Here is a 27,365-nt window from a genome sequence, read left to right on the forward strand (position 1 = left end):
AATTAGCTATTTCTCCAAGGAGCCTTGTTTTCCTTGTCTTTTCTGAGGGAGTACAGCGGGGAGGCAAGAGTTGTGAAAAATGCTATCTAGAACCTAAGACTTGACATGAGCTAATCTTACTGGTAGTACAGTGTGGCTGCTACCAGGCTCTCAGTGGACAGAGCTAGGGGATTTGTGTCCATGTGCCTATCTGTATATTCATAAATGTATTGTTTATCTATGCAGGCATGTATAACAACCATATTTGTATTTATTCCTCTATCTTTCGGGTCAGGAGCCCCTAAGATCATCTCTTATCCAGAGACTTGCTACAAGTAATCACAGGATCTAACATATAGTTACACCTTATGTGTGGTAGCAACTTAAGGAAAGTAGACACAGGTAGTCTGGAAGAATGTCCGTGTGCAGGCAGGCATCCTCGTGTGCTGTCCCTCTCCCTCAGAGCGCATGGCAGTGCCTGCTCCTTCCCCAGCAATGTAGATGCAGGAATACAAGGGTGATATTTCTGAGCAGAGCAGCCAAGCCAAGAGTTCTTCTCCAGGGCTGGCCCCTCCCATGCCCTTTTGTCAGATGCCAGATGCCAGAGCTCTAGCATGAAAACGGGTCCAAGTGTACCACATGGTTTGCACAGGCTAATCACAGAAGACCGTGCTAGGCACTTTGGAAATCTAAGTTACCAGATGCCAGTCAGTGGTGCATCTTGCCAGCTGGCTTCTCTAAAGACAGCAGCTCCAGGCCTGCTTTGTCAGCCCCTTTCTGCACACTCACCATTGGATCTGTTCCAGGGCCCGTGTAGCAGGCTGCTCGTCCTGCCCCTTCCTTTCCCATGTTTGCGTCTCTGTGTGGCAGTGGGAAGTCCGGCTCATGCCAGCTTCAGGGTATGCATTTGATTGGGTCCCTGAACCCCCCCAGTGTCCGCCCTCTTGGACCATCCTGTATACGGATGACAACCTCCCTTGTCCAGCCTGAGGACCGGATGGGCCTTGCTGCCAAGCCCTGGGGAAGAGAGGCAGCAGCAGGACTGGCAGAAGGGGCCTGGACAGCTCTGGGATTAGGAGTTAGCTCTGGGATTGGGAACTCACGATTGTTCTGAGTTGTACCCATGAGCCCAGCACTCCCACCCACACACCAGTTGCTGGATGAGAACCATCCTGGGAAAGGCCAGGGCAAGGCAGCTTTGGCAGCTAAGGCTGACCCTCCTGCGGTTGCAGCTGGAAGCTGTCTGCCAGCAGCTTTGACAAGTGATCCCACCATCCAGACCCAGCACCTTCCTGGGTCAGTCCTTCTACCACCACTGTGGCTTCTTGACAGAGTCATACAGAAAGGACAAGAAAGAAAAAAAGCCATCGACTATTTTGAGACCATGCTGTAAATCTCATGTTCCTACATTTAAATAGGCTTTTCCTCATTATGAGAAATTTCACTAAAACATTTATGTCCACTGAATCACTCTGAACTAGGAAGGAAAAAAGCCATCCTCCTCCCATTTCCCACAGAAAGCAGGCCACTCCCCCCCCCCCCATCCTGTCCCTCTGATGTGCTCTGGTAATTTGTTATTTGAGGATTTGGTGAGCATATATATTGTCTTGAGTTTCCTCCCACTGTGACATCTAAACTGACTTTCAGGACTCGCTTTTTTTTCTTTTGTTGTTTTTTTTAAAGGATTTGAGGAATCTTGATACTGGGTTCTTTTAAAATAGTACCTTAAGACCGTCAAAGATACAGTGGATGAAACTGCAAGAAAAACAAAACAGACCCAGACACTATTTTAATTCATTTTCCACCATGTGAGGGACAGGCAGTGTTTACAGAGCTGCGCTGATTTTGCTGTGAAATGCACCAGAGGAAGCAAAACCCCTCCTCCCCAGAAGTACATCCTAGAGGTCCTCCTTGGGGACACATGGCGAGAGGAAAGTTTTTGTATAGGGTCACTAGAGGTTCTAGGAAAATCAACAGTTGTGCAAGGATAAAGGATTTAAAGCACGATTTTATCTACAAAGCATTGCTTTTTAGTTCTAAATACACAGAGTCAAGCTGGGCACATCAGAGAAATAAAGGAAAGGGAGGGCAGAGGTCCTAGCGTATGAATGAGTAGTGAATAAATTCAAAGTGCTTTTTCAAGGTAGAATTTGGTTGTTTTGCTGTTGGAACTTTAAAAAATGATTTAGTAGGTAAAATATATTTTTCCAGTGTCTGCAACAACATTAAACAAAAACAACAAAAACAGGTTGTAACACACTCACTAGTAGTTTTTTCTGTTTATTTCCATCATCATGTTACTGTTCGTGAACCAGTCAAGTTTTAAACTGAATGTCTTGCCTACAAATTACAAAAGTGGCATCCCCTTTTAATACTAATACTAGCACAAATTAATTGCCTGACATTCCTGTTACACACTGTTGTGGACTGAATGGAGAAGTGTGAGAAACAGCAGGTTAGAGGAAGATGGTGTTTGCCTCACCAGTTGCATGTTGGCTTACCCAGGAAGTTCATTCTTCTTGATTGTAATTGGTTCTCCAAAAATTTAAATAGGTGTGTCTTCCAGAGTTACCAGTAGCTGCTGTTTTTCTGCAAAATAAATTGATCAGGATTCCAATTTAAAAATGAGGACACACACATTGAAGGCAGAGTTTCATAGGCAGCTATTTTAATGCACTCTCTTACCATTGGCTTCTACATTTAGTGGTCATGAACTAAACAAAAACCTGTGATCTGGTTCCAACTGGAAAGTTTGTCATTTTGCACCCATGGTAGATTTAAAACAGTATTGAAAAGTAACTGAAACTTATTTTCAAATGTTTATTATTTTCATTGATTATATCATATTACCATAAATACCATAAATACTTGGATAAAAGCTTCACAAACTTAAAAACAAGAACCATCCATTCTGCTTTCTGTAGGTCTAATTGTTATTTCTATGCTGATGATTTCATTGTATGTTTTTTCTTAAAAGCATTTTCCCTCTAAATTCTTTGTTATCCTGGAGGGTGCAGTTAATTTTTATTTTCCCTCAGTATTTATACTTTTTTTTGTGGAAGTGCTGAGAGTTGAACTCAGGCCTTCACACTTATTTTTTACTTTGAGATGAGATAGCACTAACTTTTAAACTGTCCAGCCTGGGCTCACACTTAACTATCTCCGTGCCTCAGCCTCCCAGAGTGCTGGAATTACAAATATGTGCCACGATACTGAACCTTAGTAGTCACACTTCGGCAACGTGGATTGTAATTTCCCTCTGTTGCAACCAAGTAACAGGGAAGACTGCAGGAGATTAATTTTTAAAATCATAGCAGTAAAGTAGCCATCTCTGTAAGCAATGTTAGTTGTAATTTAAGATTTCTATATCATCAAATCAGTTCACTGTGGTAAGTATAAGAAGTTTTTGAGTGTCAGGTCTCATTTTGTGGGTACCTTGAAAAGTTTGGATATAGCTATCGTAGCCTTAGTCTAAATTGCTCTTGGGAAGAAAAGGGAAAAGTACTTAAGTTAACTACAGAGGATTGTTACAAAATGTAATCCAAAAAAAGGGGAGATGTAGCGAGCAGCACCATGATCAAGAAGAAAGCTTTGTGGGTCTGAAGACCCCTGTTCTCGTCCTTCCCTTGCCTACGTGAGATACGAGAGTTGTGTTAGTCAGCGCAGTCTTCCCCAGGAGAGTACAGCAGTCATTCATTTTCCCGCAAGTCTGGAGGGTACAAGTCCAAGATCAAGGTGCTGGGGGGGCTGGTGTCTCCTGAGCCTCCTTACCGTATGGGTGGCTGTCATCTCACAGTGTCCACACATGGCCTGTGCCTGTGCACACCTCTCTGGTATCTCTTCTTCCTCATGTCTGGACATCAGTCCTGTTGTACCAGGGCCTGCCATGTGGACAATGTTTAACCTTTATTTCCTTATAGACCCCATTTCCAAATACAGTCATGTTGGGGTTAGGGCTTTAACCTATGAGATGAGGGAACATAGTTCATTCCATAACAAAAATGAAGGTTTGTTGAGGCCAGCCTGGGGTAGAAAGTGAGTTCAAGATCAGCCTGAACTGCATAATGAGACCCTGTCTTTAAAAAAAAAGGAAAGTCTTTTAGGTGAGGTCCCTTGGTTAAATTAACTACCCCTCCCTTTTTTGTTTGCCTGTTTTGTTTTAAACTAGAGCGATGCGTTTCATTATTCCTCATTTATAAATAAAGACCCATCACTTTCCAAAGACTTCAGTGGAATGGGAAATATAGATTTATACAAAGAACTGTTGATTCTCTTGCCTGTTTTCTGAACTGCGCTGTGACCTTACCCACTTCCCGGCACTCCATTGAGATCTGAGTCCCTGAGGAGGTGCTGAAGGTGTGCTCGAAATTTCAGAAAGAGTCAGATGCACAGCTTCATAACGAGGAAGTCAAAGCAAGACAGGAGGGACAGTAGAGCACGTGCCTTCTGTAGGAGCAGTTTCTGTTCACAGAACACCTGTCACTGTACCATCCTAGAAAGCACAGGACTTAATCACTTCATGTGGCTCCTTGATACTCCTGACTTAGAGAAGCTTTTTTCTGTAGCTGTTGCTAGTACAATGGAAGTCCATTATGGTTCCTTGGGCCCCAGAGCCCTAGCTGCCTCCTGGTGTCTACAGTGCCAGGCACCCTTAGGTGATCTGTTCATCTTGTGTGGCTGTGCTACAGTTTCTGGTTTTTGTTTTCCTCCTGGGAAATCCATTGTGTTTGTCTCCTTTTCAATATGATCTTGCTTACCTCTCACCGTTGCGCACTAATGACATTTATGAATAATGGAAATTGCCCATGTCAGCAATAGGATATGTGGTGTTGACAAAGATGTCATTTCAATGTTCTGAATCTGCATGATTTTGCAAAGCAGAATCATGATCCCATTTGCACCTCTATTTTTAGAAGTGAAATACAGAGGCACAAAAGTATCTGATTTCGTTAGCCTCATTTTGGGAACCATGACTATTGGGTATGTACTATGTACACTGATACTGGGTATGGGATTACAGACTGCAGAGAGAACATGCTAAGCAAGAATCTTTAATCTTTACAACTGTTAATCACATGATTTTCTGCGTGTGAGTTTGCATTTCTTAAAAGTATTTTTGTGAGAGTATAAGTATATAACAAACAAGTAAAAAACACACAGTATAGTTTGTTACTAGTAAATGAAGTGACTGCTATTAGCAAATGAATGTGCTGTGTGGAATAAGTATAAATAATAAGTTATTTCACAGTGCTTTGCTTTTCTTCCTTTGTAGGTACAGAGGCAAAACCTATAGAGCTGTGGTCAAGATTGTGCGAACATCTGACCAGGTAGCAAACTTCTGCCGGCGCGTGTGTGCCAAGCTAGAATGCTGTCCAAATTTGTTCAGTCCTGTGCTGGTTTCTGAAAACTGCCCAGAGAACTGCTCCATCCACACCAAAACCAAATACAGTGAGTATGAGTGATGAAAAACAACCCCCACCACATCAGGCCTCACTCACAGTGGGATGTTATTTGGCTTCTGTTTTGTTTTTAACCTTTGGAGTAGTTTTTCATACAAATTGTCCTGGAAAGTTCTTTAAGATTTGCTGTCGCAGATCCGTGTGTGTTTTTAAAGCATAAGGAAAGGAAAAGATGGCTCCAAATAGAATGGATTATCCATGCAGGCTCGGAAAAGGAGAGGTGACAATGTCATAAATTTACTACCATGAATTCCAGAGGAGTGATTGATCCCAAAGAAATATGGCTGGATAAAGGGCATGATAAAATGATTATAGTGATACAATACTTGGGACCTTGAATTGATTTCTTGTCTTTATGCTGAGAAGTTGTAATGATTCTTCTGTTGTTTTTCTTGCCACTTGCTTGCCACAGTTTCTCACCTGCATAGATGTAGCCCTCAGAACTCTCTCAGACATTGGAGGATTCATTCAGAAGCACCTATTCCTTTTTTTGGTCCCAGATGCCTTGGTTTGCCCATTGGCAAGGCATGACCCAGCATTGGCCCCATTCTGTCAGCTGTTAGTATGTGCCACTTCTGCTCCCATCACATGTAGATACCTCTGCCTTGGGCTGTTTCTCTTCCCTTCCTCTGTTCTCACTGTTTTCTTTTCCTTTGGGTAGCTACCCCACTTGCTCCATCTCTGATATCTCAAGCTCTAAAAACTCTTGATTCCCAACTTCTAATCTTCCTACATCTCCCCTCAGTTGTATTATTCTGGGGCAATAACTTGGGAAATTGGCTCTTCCATCCTACATTCCAGCCACATGATTGATGCTCTGTGAGACCGGGCATTTGTCAGCTTGTGTGTTGGAACAAGGAATCCGAATGCACTGAGGCCAGTGTTCAGAATGCAACTTTCCTTGTTTTGTCTGTTTCTGTCTGTACACACATGTACACCCAAGCCCATCTTCTACTTCCATTCCCCTATCAGTTGTTTCTCATTTTAGCTGGCACACATGGCGTAGTCTCAGGTGAGAACCATGCATGTTTTTATGTCACCTGCTTCCCGAAGAGCTCTTTTCCACATCACCTTTGGCCAAGGCAGGGATTCACTGGGCCCCGTCTGCTCCTACACAGAGCACAATGTGACTGGCAGCTGAAGTTCATCCTACAGATTGGCTTCCCTGTACTTCTGGTACAAAGGCAATAGGGGAGAAGAAGCAGGCCATTGTTATCTCAACTGCAGGGAGGTGAAATGGGCTTAGAGATCATTCTGGGTCTGGGTTTATAAAACTTAAAAACCCTAAGATCCTATTGGTCACCTTCGAGCAATGTTGCTACAGATTGAACCTGAGCTCCAGTGGGAGGATAACAGTGCTGTTTGGGTAGATTCTGGAAAAATCAGGGCAGGGACCACTCATGTAATGCTGGGGTTCAAAAAGTGTGCAAACTTTGGTTGCATTCAGTGAGCCCATTTCTGATTTCTGGCTGCCAGTTTCTGAAACCCAGTCTATGTCTCTTTTGCCATGCCTGCTGGCGCCTTTGAGCAGAAGCCAAAGCTTAGTCACTTGTACCTGTAGCTGGAGGTAGGAGAGAAGCTGCATTCATCCCATGGCAGTGTGCTTCTGCTCATCCAGGAGCATTGTCCTGGTACAGTTGAGTCTGGTAGACTGTTCCAAGCTCTTCTGCCACCCTGAATCTTGATGAAAGAGAGCAGGGATACTTTCTTTTGAGTTCTAGGACTGCTTCTGTGCACTTTGTGGACAGTTTTTATAAACATGCTCCTTGTGGACTCAGTGCAAGTGTAGGGAATGCAGAAGTCTGAGCTGCAAGGAATCTGTGTGGCTTAGCTCTGATGGTCTCATCTTGCAAACGAGGATATTGAGGTCTAGGAATGTCAGTGAGCATTGTCTGTGTGACGAAGCTAATGGTTTGGCTGGTGGCATGTATGAAATGGCATTTGCCTGAACAGTAGGGGCAGGCACCATAACCAAGGAGCTGCACATTTTGATGGATCTTTGTTTTATCCTGTTTATTTATTTATTTATTGTCTCACTTCATCCATGGGTAAGAATTATTGAGTTGCATTAGGTTCTTTCACGGGCTGGTGGCATCCTATCGGGACAGTTGAGCTTTCAGGTAGTAAGTAATCCTTCTTCTTCATGGTCATAATTGAATCCTGGGTCCCTCTTAGTGCTATAATTAGTCAATTGTACATTTAACTTACAAAAACATTAGTCATCCTTAAAATTGATAATAATTTTCAAACAGCTTAAAATGTTGGTACATACATACATTCCTGCTGCAGAAATAAAAAGTGGTGAGTTTCCCTTGAATCAGAAGACAGTAGGGTTCACATGTGGTGGTACAGAAAGAATGCCATTTGAATATGAATTTGGTTGTTCTGCTTAAGATATTAGTTTGTCTTGGTCAGATCAAGAGATAGAAGAATCTATCATGACTCAAAATGTGTATCCAAAAGTGCCTGTCAACTGACAGTTCAGTATTGGAAGGAGATATCAACACGTACCAGTGGAAGGGACTGTACCTCCACATGTGGTATTTGGAGCTCAGAAAGGGAAAAGATGAACCTCCAAAAGGACTACAGGAACCTTTGACAACCTTTACCTATCTGTCTGGTTGGACTTCCATAACAGAATGCCCCAGATGCCAGATGGCTTAAGCAACAGGTATCTGTGGCCCACAGCTCTGTGGGCTGCTGCCTAAGGTGTCAGCAGGTTTGGTTTCTGGGGTGTTCTCAGCTCGCAGACTCCTGCCTCCTGCTGTGTCCTCATGTGGGGTATTCACTGAGTGTGCACATCCTGGGGTCTCTTTCTGTTCTCATAAGTACACAGTCCTGTTAGATTAGGACCCCATCCTTATGATTTCATTCAACATTAATTACCTCCTTTCAAGGCCCTTCTCCTGATACACTCATACTAGGATTAGGTCTTCAACATATGGGTACTGGAAAGACAGTAAGTCACTAACACTTTCTAACTTTGAAGCATCAGAGAGATGTTTATTCTGTGCAGCTGTTTTCTCAGACCATGTTCCTGCAATACAAATGAGATGTCAAAGGTACATTCTCCAAAAAGAAATAACCATTCTCTCCTCTTTTTTCCCTCCTCTGTCCTCCCTTCCTGTCCTGTCTTTGTCCCCATACATGTGTGTGTAGCCTAAACATTTTTAAATCATCTTTTCTCTTGGTAGCTTATTATTATGGAAAGAGAAAGAAGATCATTAAACCCCCAATTGGGGAAAGCAACATTGAAAGCGGGCATCCTAAACCATCTAGAAGAAGGAAACGGCGAAAATCTATGTTTGTGCAGAAGAAACGAAGGTCCTCCACTGTGGACTTCACAGCAGGCTCTGGGGAGGTAGGTTCTGCCCCACAGCATTTTCCAACCTTTGGTTTTGACATTCAGGCTTTGCAGCCAGGGGTCTGCTGCACTGGTGAAGTCTGCTTGTAGAATGGTTTAAAGCATGAACTAAGGAGCCTCCTCCGCTTCCTAACCACGTGCTCAGCTGCTTTGGCTCAGAAAGGGTAGCATTAGGACTTGGTAAGGACTATCCACTGAGTCTTTAGAGGGTGCCTAGGACAAGCCCTGGGAGGGACAGGAGCTGGGATCAGATCCCACCGTGTGGCTGTGGGGGCAGGCTGGGCCACCTGTTGCATCCACACGCATCCCTTTCCCTCCTCCCACTTCTGTAGCACATCTCTCTTCTTCTCAGGAAAGTGACGAGGAGGATGCAGATGCCCTGGATGATGACACTGCTAGTGAGGAGACTGGCTCTGAGCTCCGAGATGACCAGACAGACACCTCCTCAGCAGAGGTGCCCTCAGCGCGGCCCCGGAGGGCTGTTACCTTGCGGAGCAGTTCAGAGCCCACCCACCGGCCGCCTGTGGAGAGGGCCCGAAGGGGCCGTCCAGTGCCCCCTACTCCCTCTACCGATGAGGGGGACAAGGGCCCGCCTGCCAAGCCTGAGGGCTCAGAGGTGAGCTTAAAGTAGAGAGTGTGCCAGTCCTCTTTATGAAAAACATGAAGCCAGGTGTGGTAGGGCACACCAGCAATCCCACACTCTGGCAGAAAGATCACAAGTTCAAAACCAGTCTAACCAATGCAAAGTCTCTGAGCCAATCTCCAGTGTCACAGGGGGGAAAAAAAAACAAAGGAGAAAAACATGAATTGCAGTTTGGGGCAGATTTTGGGGAAACCACTTTAAAATATCTAAAAAGATAGCAGCTGCTCCAGAGAAGTTCCTAAGTGTAAAAGGCACTCATCTCACCTTGTGGTAGATCAGGTCATCCACCATGAGAAAGGAATCCTGAGGGCTGGGACAGTGACTTCACTGGGCGACATGAATACCATTAGGGCTTTTTGTCAGGAGGGCAGACAAGTCAAGTCCTCCAAGTCTCTGTGAACACTAGGCTTCCAGAATTTCATCTTGTCTCTGCCCCTGCATTTTGCTCTTTCTCTTTCCTTATGAGGCTTCTCTGTGATATCCTCAAGTAGTGAATCTCTGTGCCACACTTCCTCTAGACCCAAAGTTGGCAGCTAGTCCCCTGAAAAAGTGATTGTCACTATTATCACCAAACCCAGTGACTAATCCAACTGGAGTCAGTCTGTAGGCCCAAGCTGTTTCTAGCTGAGAACTTAAGATAGACCATCACTGAGCTGTTTGGTAACTTTTAAGGCACAAGCATTACTGTGGCTTAGGAGAAACTAACTGAGACAATTACTATAAGACACCCCAAAGACTGAGTTACTGTGACTTGTTCAGGAAAAGGAGGTGGCGGCTCTGGTCTACACAGCGACTGGGGCCTGGAAGGAAAAGAAAAAGAGCCTGCTGACCATACTGGGTGTAGTGACTATCTCCTGCTCACTCTTCCCTGCAGGACACAAAACAGGAGGATGAGGAAAGGCTCATCCTGGAGAGCAACCCTTTGGAATGGACAGTCACCGACGTGGTACGGTTCATTAAGTTGACAGACTGCGCCCCCTTGGCCAAGATCTTCCAGGAGCAGGTACATGTCTTTTGATGTGGCCCTTGGTTTGTATTAGGAGGTTCCAGATTTTATGCAACCTCTTATCTTTTCTTGGCTTCTGCATCACTGCTAGGTGGGAGTCAAAGTCCCAGCTGCAGATGACACTGCATAATGCCTCCTGAGTACTCCTGGGCAGCTGTGGGAGATAGCCTGCTCTCTGCAGGATCCATTAAAACCTTGTTCCCACTTCCTACTGGGCTCACTGACATCATAGGGATGAGGTTCCTCTCATAGTACCCTGATGACTGTCTGTGACTGACTGGTGGGCGTCCAGGCTCAGTCTGCAGTGATCCACTGTCGGGGGCTCACTGTTTACTGCCAGACAGGCAAAACAAAATCCAAGCTTTAGCAGGACTTAGTGTTATAAATTTGTAATCTCAGTGCTTGAGAGGCTAAGACAAAAGGATTGCATGTTCCCACCCAGCATGAGCAATTTAGAGACTTACCAAGAGCGAGGCTTGGAAATACAAGATAAAAAAGGGCCAAGGATGTAGCTCAGTGTGAAGGTCCTGGGTTCAATACCCAGCACCGAGAATAAATGAATAAGTAAATAAAAGAACATCTCAGTTCTCAGCTTGGCCTTCTCAGATGCTGCCTTGTTGGGGAACTCAGGTACCTGACTGCATCCTAGCTGAGTTGCTTGCTGGGCCTTATATCTAGTATAGACAGGGCTGGACCAGATTTCCCTATGGTGTTTGTCTGCCAGTAGAGCTGCTGGTTTCTGCAGGCTTTTTGTCTTGCTAAACTGCCCCTTTGCTAGTTCTCTGGCTATAAAACACAGGCTTTGAGTGGGCCCTCTTATCAGTGCCTGTCTGGAAAATCTGGTCACCAAGTTCTTTTACTCAAGTCCTGATGATATGATCCACACAAACACCACAAAAATAAAAAGTAAAAAATTCTGCACCATGTCATTAACTCAGATCCGATGGCCCCTAGCTGGTCTGCCCTTTTTGCTTCACCTTTCAGAGTCTTCTGTTTGGTATATAGATAATGTCAAGTGGTTTTCGTTATGCTGTGCAGGAGAAGTAGGAGAAAAGGTGTCTGCTACACCAGAATTGAGTGGCAATAGCCACTCTCTGTTTATTGTGTTCATTGAATGCTGAATAAGTTAATGTTTTCTTAGCTGTCTTTATTTCTTTAACCATGAGATAGTGCTAACCTGTGGTCTAATGACAAGTATAACAGTAATTGATGCAATCTATACCTAAGGAAGTTTATAACCTAATAAAAGAAGTTACTATAGTTAGCTGAGACATAAGACATGCCATGATGCGCTATGAAAAGGTTTTCATTTATATTTTCCCTTAAAATAATAAGAAAAGAAATTGCCATTCCATACACATACCACCACGTACCATTCTTCACTCGGCTTGTCTGAAAAGTTCACGTGGAAGCCTGTGGTTCTTTCTGTACCATGTGTGTGCCATTTGTTGAAATTTCTCACAGTGTTCCCTAGTGTAGAAAAACTCTTTTAAGACTTCGTGTTTTTTTAGCAGTATTTTTAATACAATATTTTAGTACAGTAGATTTGAGATATGTTTATCCAGTCTTTTTTTAGAATTAACAAACCAAAACTCTAGGAAGAGAAGTTTTCAAGCATTAAATAAGAAGGAAAAAGAATATTTCTGGTTCTCATGCACCCAGGAAAGTTCTCAGCTTTTCTCCCAAGTCAGTGCAGTGCTGACTTATACAAAGTGAATCAATGCAGTCCCCTGAGGAGAGTGTTGTGGTTCATTCAGAGTTCTCACATCCTGTATCTGGGGAAGTCCATGAGGTGACATGATCATCTGATCCACCCTGAAACCTTATGCAGACACCCAGTAAGTTCATGCTGTAGGAATGAATGGAGCCAGGCAGAGGGTGACCTCCCTGTTTTCTGACATTTGCTGCACTTCCTCGGTGTGTAACACTGAAAGATAAGTAAAGAGAAGTCCTTTTTTGACCTAAAGTTCCCGGGTAATGACCTTGTCCCTTCATTATAACACAAACAGAAAAGAGAGAATTACAAGTCATGTTGGAGGTGATGTGATACAGAACTTGTTTATGCCCACACAGCATTTTCCCTGTCTGCTATTTATGGCTAGTAGGACTGCCTCCCCAAAAGCAGTGCATTCAAATATATGACAAATAGTGATTGCACAGTTTAAATATGCCAATATGTATCTGTTCGTTCACATATACAAATGACACCTGTTATGTGTCTTACAATATCCAAAAAGGGGTTATGGAATGTAGTTCTGTATATTACTGTTTTTCTTTTATTTTGTTTTAGTCCAAAAGCCATTTCAACTAAGAAGTATTTTTTCAGTAGAACCGGAACAAAACGCACAGATTTTCTCACTTCTAGTGTGCAAGTTAGGTGTGGAGCTTGAATCCATTCTACCTTGTACAAATTCCTCAGTAACAGGAAGTAAAACAGAGCTGTTTTGGGGAAAAGGAGAATATACTACTTACACAAAATCCTATTTTATTCAACTCCTAAGTCCAATTTATAACAATGTCTCAGGACATTTCAAAGAAGTGGAATGTTACTGGCATGTTCCCAACTATCAAATGAAGCCTTGAGTAGGGCACGCTCTCCATCTGTAGCATCAGTTAAAAGCTTTGTCCATCATTTGGACTTTTTCTTCCTATGAGAGAGAAAAATAGGTAGGCATTAATTGGTCAAGAGTCTTAATCCCATCTAATTGTACATTTCACATTAGGCAGTTTCACCTGTTGTAATAAAGAACTGTTGCCCGCTGGGCTGTCTGCAGTGCATGGGCACTCAGGTCCTTTCCCGTTCCATCAGACCTTTAATTACTCATTTTTACTAATTTGTTCTGACATCTTTTAGCCTAAATGCCATGGCTCTGATATGGCAAGGCCTCCAGTGAGGCACTGCAGGTGATTGTCTGGGCTTTTAGATGAAGTGGAAGGAGCCCGCAGGCTGTACTCACCTGCCAGTACATGAGATCGCAGCACGCACAGGATAATAGCTGTGAGTGTTCACGCCTCTGGGTGTTATAAATTCAGAGACTGTTATAATCACCAGGAGCGTTTGCAAAGATTATAAGCGTCTCATTATCAACATACATGCCTTTTATTTCTGAAATGTTATGGCAACCTTTTAAAAAAATCTATACCTATAATTTCATGCTGCAAACATGTACATAATGCAGTAAAACCACACATCCATAACAAAAAAAAAATCCCACAAGACTATAAATAACATTGGCCAATTCATTCACCTTTTGTGAATTAGTCTGCTTCTGTACTATAAGCAAACTGTCCAAATTAGTAATTTAATAAAAAATATGTTCAGGCTAATTTACAGGCTGACTTTTGATTGCAACTATTCTCTCCTCTTTTTACTTCTACAAACTTGAATATCTCTATTAAGGGACTGCCAAGTCCTAAATGGAACTCTGTTATCAAAAGAAATGTAATTTTGATATGTGTCAAGAATAACTTCCATGTTATATATTCATTTCTTTAAAATCAGTAGTCTATTTATGGCGATTTTTTTTAATGCAAGTGAGCTGTCCACAAGTCTGAAGTCTGTGGGACCATGTTTATAAAAATTAAGTCAGCTGTGAGGACTGGTATGTTACCTACATAATACTTGAAGAGAAAAGAACCTTTTATACCAAAACAAAGGCTCCCTCTCACAGGGCACTAATGTTGGCCAAACTCTTTTGCCAAGTATTGTTTCTGTTCACACAGCCTCCCTCCTGCCTTATCAGAGGCAGAGCAAGGGTAGGTGGAGTCTGCAGCACGGGAGTCTGATACAGGGTTAGCTGTCCCTCGAGGTCCCCAGAGTCCTTCAAAAGCAAGGACATCTGACAGTCAAGTGGCTAAATCTGGCTGCGTTCAGCAGGCAGCATGGCAGCAGATGCATGATTTTATTCTTGGTAGCATGGTCTTCTCACAATGGTAATATCTAAGAATTCTGCTTTGTATCATTTAGGGAAGATGAAAAATTATTGAATAGAGTCCAGAGGTGGCAGGAGCTAGCAGCTGCAAGCCAAGCTACATTTTTAACTACTTCTCCCCTTTGGCTGTCAGGACTAATTTTTGGTTGATTCTTCCCATATAAAAAGCAGGATGGAGGATCTCTATATTTAATGAGATAGTTTAACTTCTAACTCCCATGTTCTTACAATCTACATCTTCCTGCAAATAGGAGTTTCTTTGCAAACAAACCTCAGCTCATGTTGCTTCCTCAGAACTTAACCCCAGATGTACAAGGGGCCAAGGCAGAGGATGTAGGTGAGCCAGCTCTAACTGAAGTTCAAAGGCATGGCCTTCATGTGCTTCTGTTCCATGCTGCCCATGCATAGAGTTTAGTCCAAGGGAGTGTTAGCTGTGCTGCATTCTTCACCTGCAATGACAAAGCAGAGACCCTTTACATAAATTGTTTTCACCCCTGCTGCTGGCTGATCAGGAAGGAGCCAAGCTGCAACGAACTTCCCATTCCCTTTTCCTCCTGGAGAGACGAGGACAGAACATGTGGCCATGTGCTGGGGCCTAGGCTAGAGGGGCATCTGATCTGAGGTCAGAGAATGCCAGGTCAAGGTCCCTGATTATCACTGTCACATGTCTCCCCCTATGGCTGTGTAGCTCTGCCTCTCGCCTAGTACTGTTACGTCCGAGGCTGCATGCCCCTCCAAGAGGCACACAGCCTGGCAGGTAGAGGAGCCCCGTCCACATTTAGGAAGAGTGCAAGGAGTAGAGTGTTTCTTTGAAAAGTTATTTGAAGCTCCCCAATATCCTTTATGCAAGCTTATTATAGAATCAGTTTTTCATTTTTTTATACTCACATCATTTTCTTTTGAAGCCATCATAACTGAAAACTGGAATATGTTTGACTTGCATAATTTAAAGAACATATACACAGGTACCTAGTATTTATCTCATTATTTTTTATACTGTATTTGCTAACATGATTTTACATAACTCAAATTAAGTTTGATAGTTATTCTATCACCCACATACCATTGTAGGTTAAAAAAGAAAAGTAAATTCAGTGGAGTATGACAGACAGAATTTGCTTGTTAGTTCTTCTTTCTCTGTAACACCTTGAACCAATGCCATTTTAAATTCTCTAGCTAAAGCTTATTTTAAGATTGCTAACCTGACTTGTGATGGACATATCTCTGTCTTTGTAAAAATGCATGGAGCCCCTGTGCCCAGTCTATTTAATAATTCTCCTCCATTGTTTCCAAAACAGAAGGCTCAAATACATGCATTGTAATAAAGCTCCCCAGCCTGGAAACCCCAACCCTACGAAATCTGAGGATGCTCACTGATGCACCAGCTGTAACACTGCTGCCTTAAATGCTTCTTCCAAATCTCCCACAGCTTGCGTCTCCTGTTCTTTCTCGGTGTCATGTCACCCAGTACTTGAATACGCATTTATGGGCTTGCCTTGTGCCAGCTAATGGGAAGAAAAGACTTTCTGATGATCAGTTTTTCTGAGTCAATATAAGATTACTAATTGAGAAAGCCCTTGATTTCTTTATGGCCAATTATGTGTAACACTTCTCATTTCTACAAGAAGATGGGATAACCTCTGAGTGCAAGGTGCTTTATTAAAAGCTGCTTGAAAACAGATAGATAAGACAACCCACACCCTAAAGGCTTACACTTGCCTGGGGATCACAGACAAATGCACAATTGGCAGATGCACAAAAGAGAACAAAGCAGCGGTGTCATTAGCAGAAGAGAGGGCTTAGTTGTAAATAGAGAGATCAGGGAAGAAACAGTACTGAACTTAGCCGCAAAAGTTGATGTCAGTTGCAGCAAGCCTGGGAATCCCTCTTCAACTCCACAAAAGCAGAGGCCAGGGGTCTTTGTGGATTACTGGGCATGAAGTGAGATTGGAACTGAGATTCCTGGAACAGGCAGTGGCTGGGAGGTTGGAAGGTGACTTCGGAAGCAGAGGGTGGTGCTGACAGTGAATGATGGCAGAGGCCACACCAAGCCTTTCTCTCAAAGCAACTGGAAGTGCCATATTCTGGGAAAGAGAGTATATTCTCCATCCAGTTTTGGAAAAGAATTAGGCAGTTATAGCATTTAATGTCAAAGCCTGACTGTATTTCAGATATATGTTGTGTGATTTCTCCATTCAGGAAATATTTTTGTGTCCTTTGTTCCTCTAAGACACCTCATGTACCCTTGCCTGCTGTACCCTAGAATGGGCGGAGAATTTGACAGTGATAGTCACTCTGGTCATTTCTATACAATTAATCACAGAATTTTTGTTATCCCACATATTTATCCCAGGAGGCAAGTGCTTGGAGTTTGAGGAATAGTTTATTGAAGTGAGCCAAACTCTCCAGGAATGGAAACCAACATGTCCTCATGTTTGATTTAAGGCACAATAGCATCCCTAGGATAAGTATTTTGACTGCCTAGGAAAAAATCAGTGGTTTTAAAGTCCTAGAAGCCCTGTATTTATGCCCAGGATCTGTACTACAAAGGCTGCACAGTTGTGGACAAAAGCCCCCAGAACTGTTTAAGAAAGACTGAAAGTGAGGCTATCTTCAAGTTTTTATCTGGAGATCTAGATTTGAATTTGTACTTTGAGTATAGACAGATACACACATATATACCTATTTATACACTTATGTACATTTAGCTTTACAGAATTAACTCTTATCTTCCTCCTTTCTTCCCCTGTAAGTTGCACATAAAAAAGGAGGATTTGAGGAGAGCTCAGGACTTGCCTTAAAAAGGTCTCCTCCCTTTGTCCTCTGTCAGAAAGCACCTTGTGTGCATTCCAGCTCTCTCGATGGCTGCACACTCCCTGCAGGAGCCTGTCAAAGTGATGCTGACTGATCTGTTTATTTTCTGATTTGATAAGGTCACATAAGTCTTTGTTGAGACATGGCTTATAGTTACACACATCATAGCTGGTGCTCATCTGTAATTTAAAAGTAATGAATTGCAAGTGCTTGTGCATTTGCACAAACATTAAGTAAATACTTGATTTTATTACGGCTGTGTTTATTAGGGCAGGCTATGGCTTTTGAATCTAATCAGATAGTAAATTATTTTTTGTCTAAACATCAGTCCTTTGAACTCAGTTAGGTGATCAATCATGCTTACTCTTGACACCAGTGTTCACAAGGCTACCATTTGCTTTAGATATTTATAAGACAGCTAAATAAGCCATCAGTTTAAGAAAGTTAGCACCTTTTGTGAAATTCATTGATAAATGATGTCTGAAACACTTGCTTGTGTGCTATCATGTGGCTATTTAGTCCTTGTGACTTATGGCAGCTCTGGCTATAAAGCTTCTCTGAGTGGCAGAAACTGTAATGTGGTAAGTTGGTTTATGCTGTCATGATACCACTAATTTTTATCTTTGCCTTAGTTTGACCATCTGTTTGAGCCACTACAATTTCCTCTGGAATATAACACAATCAAAAGACATCCATATTAGCAAATCAGGTTATTGTAGGATTAGAAGCCAGAAAAGTCCAGAAGAATGCTCATCAACCTTTGGAATGAGTCTTTATCCATGCTTCATGGTAGCATATTCAATGTAATGATCATTTAATGGCACGGGCTTTGGGGTAGGTATATTCAATAGAAGGACTAGCACTTCACTCTGGGCAAGGTGTACGTGGAGATGTGTGGAAGTGTGTGTGCACACCTGCCCATGTATGTGTATGTTTTCATGATGGTAGTTATCTTCATTTTGAGTCTAGGTTTAGGACTCCCTTAAGCATCTTCCTCTAAATTCTGTCTACTGGAGATGAATTCCCTGCATTTACCTGTCTTGGAAGCTCTTTATTTCTCCTTCATTTCTGAACCACAGCTTTGTTAGGTATAGTACCTTGGTTGGCAAGCTTTCTATTCTTTCAGAATTTTGATTATATTATCTAATTTTCTCCTAGCCTATAGGATTTCTGCTGAGAAATATGTGCGGTTAGTATAAGGGGGGTTCTCTTAAATATGACTTGGCATTTTTCTTTAGCTGATTTTAGAATTCTGTTTTGACTTTGATTTTTGACAGAATGCCATAATATGGCACTTTAAAAAAAAAAAAGGTAATGAAATCCAACAAAACAAAACAGAACAAAGCCAGTCAAAACAAAGCAGCAAAATTGGTATAGAACTTCAAAGCAGGATACTAGGAAAACAATAATAGATACCATAGTATATCTTGTTATCTTCATAATAGTTGTCCAATACATCAGGTATAGGAAATCACCAAAAACAAAATAGAATAAAACCAATCAAAACTGAGCAAGTATCTCTAAGATGATAATATGTAATCTATTAACTGGTGATTTCTTACTGTTTTTTTTTTTTTTTTTTTTTGTAGTTCTGTATTACTTGTACCCTTACACTGCTTTGTTTTGTTTTGTTTTTTCTCTTTTTCCTTTTAAATAAAATTTAAAAAAAAATCAAAACAAATATTGCATAAAGTAAAACAATCAGAATATTGAATTTCAAAGACAAGATAGAAGGAAATCTCCCTATTTGCTATATTGCATATTGTCATCCTCCCAAGAGATGCTCAAGACTACTGGCCCCAGGCCTGCAAAATCAGCCCAATAATACAAGCATTTAGTTGCTTTATATACCTTAGTTGCTATCAACTCAACCTGTCCTCAGAACCAGCAGGTTGTTTGTGGGGAGAGGGGTATTGATTCTTAGCCTGCAAGATGGTAGGCTCATGGGATGTGCTGACTTTTCTCCTCCTGGAAGCCATGTGGCTTGCATGGCTTACCAGAAAGGCTTCTTATTGGATCCTCCCTCATAATATGACACTTTGTGATCTTCTGAATCTCTTGGATGTAGATATCCATGTTTTCACCCAAATTTGGGAGGTCTTCAGCTATTATTTCTCAAGTAGATTTGTCTGTGTATTTCCCTTCTTTTCTAGAAGGCTTATTCTTTGAATATTTCTTTGTTTAATGGCATCCCATAAGTTTTGGAGAGTTTCTTTCTTTTTTCTTTTTTCATCTGAGGAGGTTATTTCAAAACACTTGCCTTTAGGTTCAGAAGTTCCTACTTCAACTTGATTTTGTGTGTTGTTAGGACTCTGCATCACATTAACAGTTCTTTAGATTCAGTATTTCTCTCTGGCTCTTTTTCATGATTTCTATAACTTTGTTGACTTTCTCATTTACAATTTGAATCGTTTTCCTAATTTCATTGAAATATCTGTGTCTTTCATTTCTTTGAGTTTCCTTAGAGCCATTCTTTTTCAAGCATTTCGTGAGTTTCCCTATCTTTTATTTCTATTTCTAGTATTACTGTGCTCCTTTGGAACCATTTTTCCTACTTCTTGTGTCCCTGTGTTGTTATGTATACATCTAGGGATCCATTTACTCTGTCTTATAAGGTCTCTGCAGTATAAGACATTCTCTCAAGATGTGACTTCAGCTGTCAGATTGGCATACTCTATTGGCTTCGATTCCAATTAGGCACCATAGAGTAATCTCCATGTAGCTTCTTTAGCCATAAATAGTGACCCTGTGTATCATGTACATATAAGAGCATAGAGTGTGTCCATCTCCATAGGTATGTAGCAGTGGGGAAAGTTAAGTGACCCAGGCAGGTGTGACAAACAGGAGTGTGTGTGTGTGTGTGTGTGTGTGTGTGTGTGTGTGTGTTGTTTTCCTCTATGGAAAAGCATGCTGTATAGTTGGCATATATGTCTTTAGCATCTTCACACTCCTTCTGATTATGAAATGTCAGATGTTGGCTGGAAAGTAACAGAGTTTTTACTTTTAGTAGTAAGCTCTTTACCAGTACTCAGCGTTTATACAGGAAGGATCTGGCCTGGTGGTAGAGGTTATTGTCCCAGAAAGGGACAGTAAGCTTGGGTAATGAATCCCATAGCAGCCTACCTGGTCCAGGTCTTTGTACCTACCAAGATAGGCTAGGCCTGTGAATTTTAGAGTAGCCAAAATGTTCTTGGCAAAAATAAAAAAAAAAAAAAAGACAAAGATTAGACAGTCATCAAGCCAAGTTTGGTATCTATGCCACCCTCTTCCAAAAGAGCAGCCCCATCCCAGACGTGGTCCCACAATGAAGACTGTGTGATCCATGCATTCCCCAGGTGCATGCAGCCTCTTCTCTAACCTGGCTTTGTCTTCTGGCAGGACATTGATGGCCAGGCGCTCCTACTGCTGACTCTTCCGACGGTGCAGGAGTGCATGGAGCTGAAGCTGGGACCCGCCATCAAGTTATGTCATCAGATTGAAAGAGTTAAAGTGGCTTTCTATGCCCAGTATGCCAACTGACCCTCTCTGGAGGTGGTCTATTATCTTCGCAGTGTGATATTATTGACGGTTTCCAGGACTGATACTTTGATTTTTCTGGGATATGTGAAATGGTACATTCACTGTGTGTCACCAGAAAGCCAGAAGCTGAGAACCTCCTATATCCACCAGCATGTCTGATAGATCTATCTTTTTAAAGTACATGAAATACCACAGCTGTGACTTCTGGGGAGTTACAGTTCTGCATCAGACTCTGCAGGGGATGTGCAAGAGCTTCTTCGTACGTCCACATTTTGCCTTTGCCCCACCCCAAACCAGGCAGCTTCCTTTGAACAGGGTTTCCTAAACTGAGTCCCACATTCAACTAGAACTAAGTTGGGCACAGTTGACATCTTCTGCTATATGAACAAGAAGGATATATACTCCCTTGCTGATAGTTTTTGCTATGATCCTTCTCAGGCATATTTATAGACGTACCTTTCCCATCAATACATGTGTATTATTGTGGTTTGATCTTGATGGCAACTCCTTTCTCTGATGTAGCTGTGTGTGATGTTTGAGGATATCATTATAACACACAGTACCAAACCTCCGTCCTCAGAGGTGCCTTTCAGAAGTAGGGGGAACATTGGAAACGTGTTGGGAAGTAATGAGACGGTCTTTCCTGAGTGACTGAACCTGGAGCATCTATGGAGATTATTCTATCTAGCCTGCTAGAGAATCACAACATTGTAACTTAATTGTAACCAGATCAAAGAGTAACTACTAGAGGGAAATGTCCACTTGGAAGAAGTAGTTCATCAATTAGCCACATCCCCTAGGATCTGCAGTATGCAACTGCAAACAAGTCTCTGCCCATCCCTTCTGCTCATTTCTGTCCCTGCCTAGACATGTATACAATAGGCATGAGGAGGCAGGACCCTGGCCAGATACAACAGAGCATGCCCTGGCGCTACAGTCAGCTGGTTCTCATCCTGGCTTTGCTAATGACCAACTGTGTGATCTTGGGCAACTTTCCATCACTCTTCATCTCAATCCCCATGAAAGGACAGACGTGAGATCACAGTGTACTGGTAAGTGTCCATCGTCCTGTCTCCTTCTCACTCATGCTGGAAGGAAAGTTCAGGTTAACCAGAAGGAAAAAAAGAGAGAGAAAAGCAGCATCCAACACCAGCTTTTAAGCCTGCAGTTCCTGCCACTCACACTAGCTTTGTGAAGTTCCTGGGCACTTGTGTTAAATCAGCTAAAACACTTGCAGACAAATCTGTGGCTCTGCAAAGTGCTTGGCCTTTTATACCCAGCACTTCATCTGTATGTTTTATGAGGGGCTCAGCCTGCTCATGCAAATCCAAAAGGACCGTTCTGCTCTGATGTGGTTGCTTCAATGCCTTTTAAACTGACACAAGGAAACCAAACATTTATATTATTCAGAAGTGGACACTCACAGATGCTTTACATCTTCTGAGGCTTTTTTGTTGTTCTTTATTTTATTGTTGTTGTGTTTTTACCATAATTATATTGATCTTTTTCTTTGACTAGAGTCTCAATCTTACCAGTAACACAGAGTGGTGGACTTACTAGCCTTTACCACATATTATTCATGCCAACCTTAACATTTTGTAACAGCTGCCAATGAACATGAAAAGCAGACATTTTGTGGTTTGGACCTATAATCTTCCTTGGAGCAGATTCCTACAGTCCAGCTTTTAACACCTGGGGAATGAATCCATCTGGTATTTCTTAGAGGAGGTGTTTGTCCTGCATGATGATGTGAAGATGGAAATATCTTGGTGATTCATGGCTGGCTTGCATGACTCTCTTCCAACCTGAAGTGTGTGACCTCTTCTCACTTCCCCACTCTTGCCTTCTAGCCACGTGCTTTGGCCTTAAATGTTCAGTCTTGTGGAGTTAAATTGCCTGGCATTGGGAAGGGTATCCATTTCAAGATCTGTGCCATTTTGCCTGTACTTACTCCTTTATGATCCTTCACTGTGGCCTTTTCAATCTGAGCTATTTCTGTTGCGTTGAAAGTAAAGATGAGAACACGTTGCAGCTGCAACACAGTATTTTCCTTTGAGAATGAGTGTCCCCTTTTCATGCCCTTTCTGGTAATGGCATAGAGGAGGAGGTGCTACATCAGAAGTCTAGGAGTCTCCTTAGTCTGTGCAGAAAGTTGGAGCATCACACATGAAGAAGCCCATGCAGAATATGCCACAGTTGCTGGGAGAAGCTTTTTGCTTCCTCTGGAGCCAAATGTCCGAGACTGTTCTTAACCCTCAGCCACCTTTTGGACTTCAGCTTTGTGTGATATGACAGGGAGGAAACAGCTGTACCCAGAGCAGAAGAGTGCCCGGCTGGGGACCATCGTCCTGGATGTTGTGTGCTGTCTTCCCAACTCTCCAGAACTGAGAAGTTCTGCAGAATCAAGGAGAGCTGCCAGTGTCTCCCTGAACATAGGTTCTTTGGGCATTCCACCATTGTGGGTGTACTTCTTCACATAGGGAGCAATTTTGTGACAGTTATAAAGTAGTTTTCACTTCTCTCTAGATTCATCTCTCACCAGCTTCTCACCTAAAGATAGAGCCAGTGTCCAGGGAGGATTGTGCTAGATTGTGTCCCTGTTGCTAATTGCAGAACAGTGGGTTTTATACCTGTACCCCATGCTGCCATAATCCATGAGCCAAACATTTCTTGATCTAAACACCGACAAATGATGCCCCATCCCTGGATGGTACCATTTCTCTATCTATCTTTGATTTTCCTTTGAATCCAAAGTCCTTCCTTTACTCAACTGGATAGTGGACACCAGGCCACTCATTACCTCCAGGACCTAGGCCAGCAGGTACCTTGCAGTCAACATTGTATATAACCTAAGAAACAGAAATTTCACTTCAGTGTTAGTAATCAATCCTGCCCCAAAACTACTGGGGCTGGTTTCAGTTCCTAACTTTCCTATTGTGTTTGTACTGTGTTGTAAAAAAAATATCCTGTTGGCACACACACACAAAAAAAAAATAAATAAATTTAAAACCAACCTGAAAAGAACAGGGTACTACAGGTATTATAGAACTTCTTTGCTTTTCAACAGTAGTTTCTTCAACATGGAGCTACACAGAGAACTCATGTGTCAATTTAAAAATTAAATTCCTTTGATCAAAATTTGAGTCACACATAGTATTTGATCTGTACAGCTACTTAGATTCCTCTACTTTATTTGATCATATTCAAACATCATTTCCTTTGTGTTCCCTTTGATTTGTCCCTGAATAAATTAAAATGATCTAAACCTTAACCCTGCCACTACTGACCTTTATTGTAATCTCTGGAAGGTTGATTTTGATCAGCCTTTTGAAGATTGATCTGTTTCCTAATTTATCATAGAATTTTTAGCGTTGTGTGAGGCGAGTGTTGAATTTGCCTTCTGTCTGATACCAAACACCCCATTAAAGAGCTGTCCCTCTCAGTGTTTTCATGCTAGTTTTGTAGAACACCCATGTATATTTAATTGTGTACATAGGTCCAAAACAAAGAAGAGTGTTCAGGTCTTTGTTGTGATTTGACATCATTGCTGCTTTGGGTTAAGATGGTAATTCTAGGCTCCAGTTACTCTATATTGTCTTTAGAAAGCTGTGATTGAGTGTGCAGTTATTTGAAAGAAAACATAGTAAGTTAAGCTATCTGTAGCTTTTAAGATATACATTCTGTGTGTGTCTTTTTCGTGCAATAACTAAATAATAAGGGAAAGCTATATTCTTATTGCCAACTATTACAATTCATTAATTCTCTTAATTCCGCTTTTCTGTTCAGAAATTTTATGGAAATTACTGCCTTTAACTTGGTATAAATTTTAGGTTGATTAATTCTCATAACTGTTATCAGTAGAATGGTTTACAGATATCCAGAACATGATATGCTAAAATCTACTTTCAATACATTTACCTAAAAATAGTAATTCCTAACATATGGTGCTGCCTTGGGTTCTGGTTAAAAGTCTCTCCACTTTAAGTGACAACAACTCAAGCAATTTCTGGAGCTGGAGTTTCACTGGATTTGTACTCTGTGGCCAGCATCCGGCACCAGTGAGATAGAGACCATGCCACATAACCAAGGCACAGCAGTGCTCCATGGGAACAGAAGAGAGGTGCTCTGAAAGGAAAGGAACGTTTTAGGACAATCGTTTGCTGAAAACCCACCTTGAGATGGGAAATCTGAGGCAAATGTTTTTGAGTGGAGGTAATCATTTCATTTCTTGTTCAGAATGGAAGCTAGCATGATCTCTAGAAGCATAAACTATCCCTAGTTGTGAATGTTGGAAATCCTTTAACTGTGTTCCGTTCCAATTTGAATAGTTAGTATTGAAATTTGATTCATATCTTGTGTGTTTTGATGCATAAATGGGAAAAATTGGTGTCTTTTGAAATTTACAGGACGAGGGCATGCTGTTAGTTTGCTGTAAGATGGTATTCTGTATATATGTTTTCATGTAAATAAATGAAAATCTATATCAGAGTTATATTTTAATTTTTATTCTAAATAAAAAACCCTTTTTACTTGAAAAAACTTGTAAGCCACATTGTTAAATAAAGCAAAAACAAATTCTTCGGTAGTGTTTGTGTCTTTGTGTTGAAAGCTATTAAACAGATTTTTTAAAACAGTTTGCATTACAATTACTGTATTCTGAAATTTTGTTTTGTATTTGTTGTGTGCTAAAGTGTATGTTTTTGGGTTGTTAACACCCAGGGCACTCAAATTTCTGTGTGAACTGTTAAGAGTCTTCTGGTTCTGGAACTTTCTGTTCAAGGAACTTGTATTCATTGCATTTTACTGTTTAGACATTACTGTATGAGCTCACATCTTATCTTTGGCCTTCCCAGTTTCAGTCATTCTAGTTTGTATACAATTACTTGATACTTTAGAAGAGAAATGCCTTTTTTTTTTTTTAACTATTTTCTTTTTTGGTCCCAGGAATTGAACTCAGGGCCTCATGCTTGCCAGGTGGGCACTGTGCTGCTGAGCTCCATCATCTACCCAAGACATTTCTTTATTTCTATGAGAACCATAGTTAAGAACCACGTTTGCATTGATCTTTTCCCCTGTGTGTATCTTGGGTGTCCTTTGGAGCAGGAGGTGCTTCCTTTGCTGTTCTGTCCCCTCACCAAGGTCTCACGGGCAGAGCATACTCTTTTCCTCTTTTCCACCATCGGTTACACTACCCCGGGACCCAGCAAAGTTAAGAGGGACTTAAAAGGCACTGAGGGCCGGGGGTATAGTTCAGCGGCACAAGTGCCTGCGTGGCAAGTGCAAGGTCCTGTGTAATTCCAAAAAATACCAAAATAAATAAATAAATAAATTTAAAAAGCACTAAGGAAATACAGTGGAGGAATGCTGAGCAAGTTTTCCTTTCCTAACCCTCAGACAATCTTGAGTATCTTATTTCACTTTAAATATATTCTTTTGTTCTACTGATGTTCAAGTTCTGCACACTGAAGTTTTTATTCTGTGTTCACATGAAAGCTTTTTCAATAACAAAAACAAAGCCTATAAAAGGAAAATGGAATACGTTGCTCATTTTCTCAAGTGCACCAGAAACAAAGAGTGTATGTCTGAATAACTATGATCATCAGATTTCTGCTTATACTTCAGGATCTTTGAGAACAAGACTAATAACTGTATAGTAAAATCTGATCACTGCCAGATCTTCAAATTAAATTATTTAAAGCCAAAATCATTTATATTTGTGTCTCTGTTGCCAAAAAACAAACAAACAAACAAGCAAAAACAAACCAGAAAAAAAAAAAAAAAAAAACCTTATGTTTTCTTAATCCCTCTGCTTTCTAGACAGGCTTGTACAACTTTTAGTTCCCCAGGAGTTACTTTCCCTTTGTCACACAGGGTGTGACTATTTTAAATTTGGGAAAGAACATAATGCTTAGTTGAGGTTTCAAGACTACATTTAAAAAAATACTGTTTACATGGACAGGACCTTGGGGATTCCATATGAAGACTAAACATTTTATCAATGAATTAAAAATACTACATCAAAATAATAAATGGGCAACAAAGGTTTACTAGGGAGTAATTTCAATAAAAGGTTTTTATGATACATCAGCCCAGGTCTAGGTTGCAACACATCCCATGTGTTGTAGTTCATTTTAAAGTATATTGTTGAGACTTATGTAGCTGATGGGTCTAAACATTATTTCATACTAAAAACAAAATTCCTGCTTTGTCATTCTGAAGTCAGATCAACATAGGACCACTGCCACTATGCCTTCCAATCTGGCCCCAAGTACAAACACTACATTAGGTTCAAATACTTGGTCTGATTGCTGACCATGTAACACAGAGTCTTGTGTTTTGTTTTGTTTCCTCTATAAAAGTAATCCTCCATGCATGTTTGATTGAATTAGATAGTGGGTGAATTCTGTGACTCCAGAGTGTTATTGCATGGTAGGTGAACATTCCCTGCTTCACAAGGTACTACCAACCCCCAGGCTCTTGATCATTTACCCACTGGAACATCTTGGCTACTGACGCCATTGTCCCTTCCCATTCATTTCAATAGGAATGTGGGCTACTCAGACTCAACCCAGGCAAACACTTAAAAGGAATCAACCCCCTTTTCTGGATTCAAATGAAGTATGTGGCACAGAGTGCAGGATCTGGCTTT

The 27,365-nt window shown here is 41.5% G+C and overlaps 1 protein-coding gene across 6 annotated transcripts in view; it reads left to right on the forward strand.

Annotated features, from left to right (window-relative positions):
• Sfmbt2 (Scm like with four mbt domains 2) overlaps nucleotides 1-26,420 on the forward strand; it is a 295,751-nt gene extending 269,331 nt beyond the window's left edge. For all 6 annotated transcript variants that reach the window (XM_063260159.1, XM_063260158.1, XM_063260160.1 and 3 more), the window contains 5 exons: nucleotides 5,252-5,427; nucleotides 8,633-8,799; nucleotides 9,155-9,418; nucleotides 10,320-10,448; nucleotides 20,576-26,420. In XM_063260159.1, coding sequence (XP_063116229.1) covers nucleotides 5,252-5,427; nucleotides 8,633-8,799; nucleotides 9,155-9,418; nucleotides 10,320-10,448; nucleotides 20,576-20,716 — 877 coding nt within the window. In that variant the 3' untranslated portion in view covers nucleotides 20,717-26,420. The remainder of the gene's footprint in view (nucleotides 1-5,251; nucleotides 5,428-8,632; nucleotides 8,800-9,154; nucleotides 9,419-10,319; nucleotides 10,449-20,575) is intronic.
• Nucleotides 26,421-27,365: the final 945 nt, after the last annotated feature.

Source organism: Cavia porcellus, unplaced genomic scaffold (genome assembly GCF_034190915.1).
Source record: "Cavia porcellus strain 051 isolate PalLab524CR breed Dunkin Hartley unplaced genomic scaffold, mCavPor4.1 scaffold_13, whole genome shotgun sequence".
Taxonomy (NCBI): domain Eukaryota; kingdom Metazoa; phylum Chordata; class Mammalia; order Rodentia; family Caviidae; genus Cavia; species Cavia porcellus.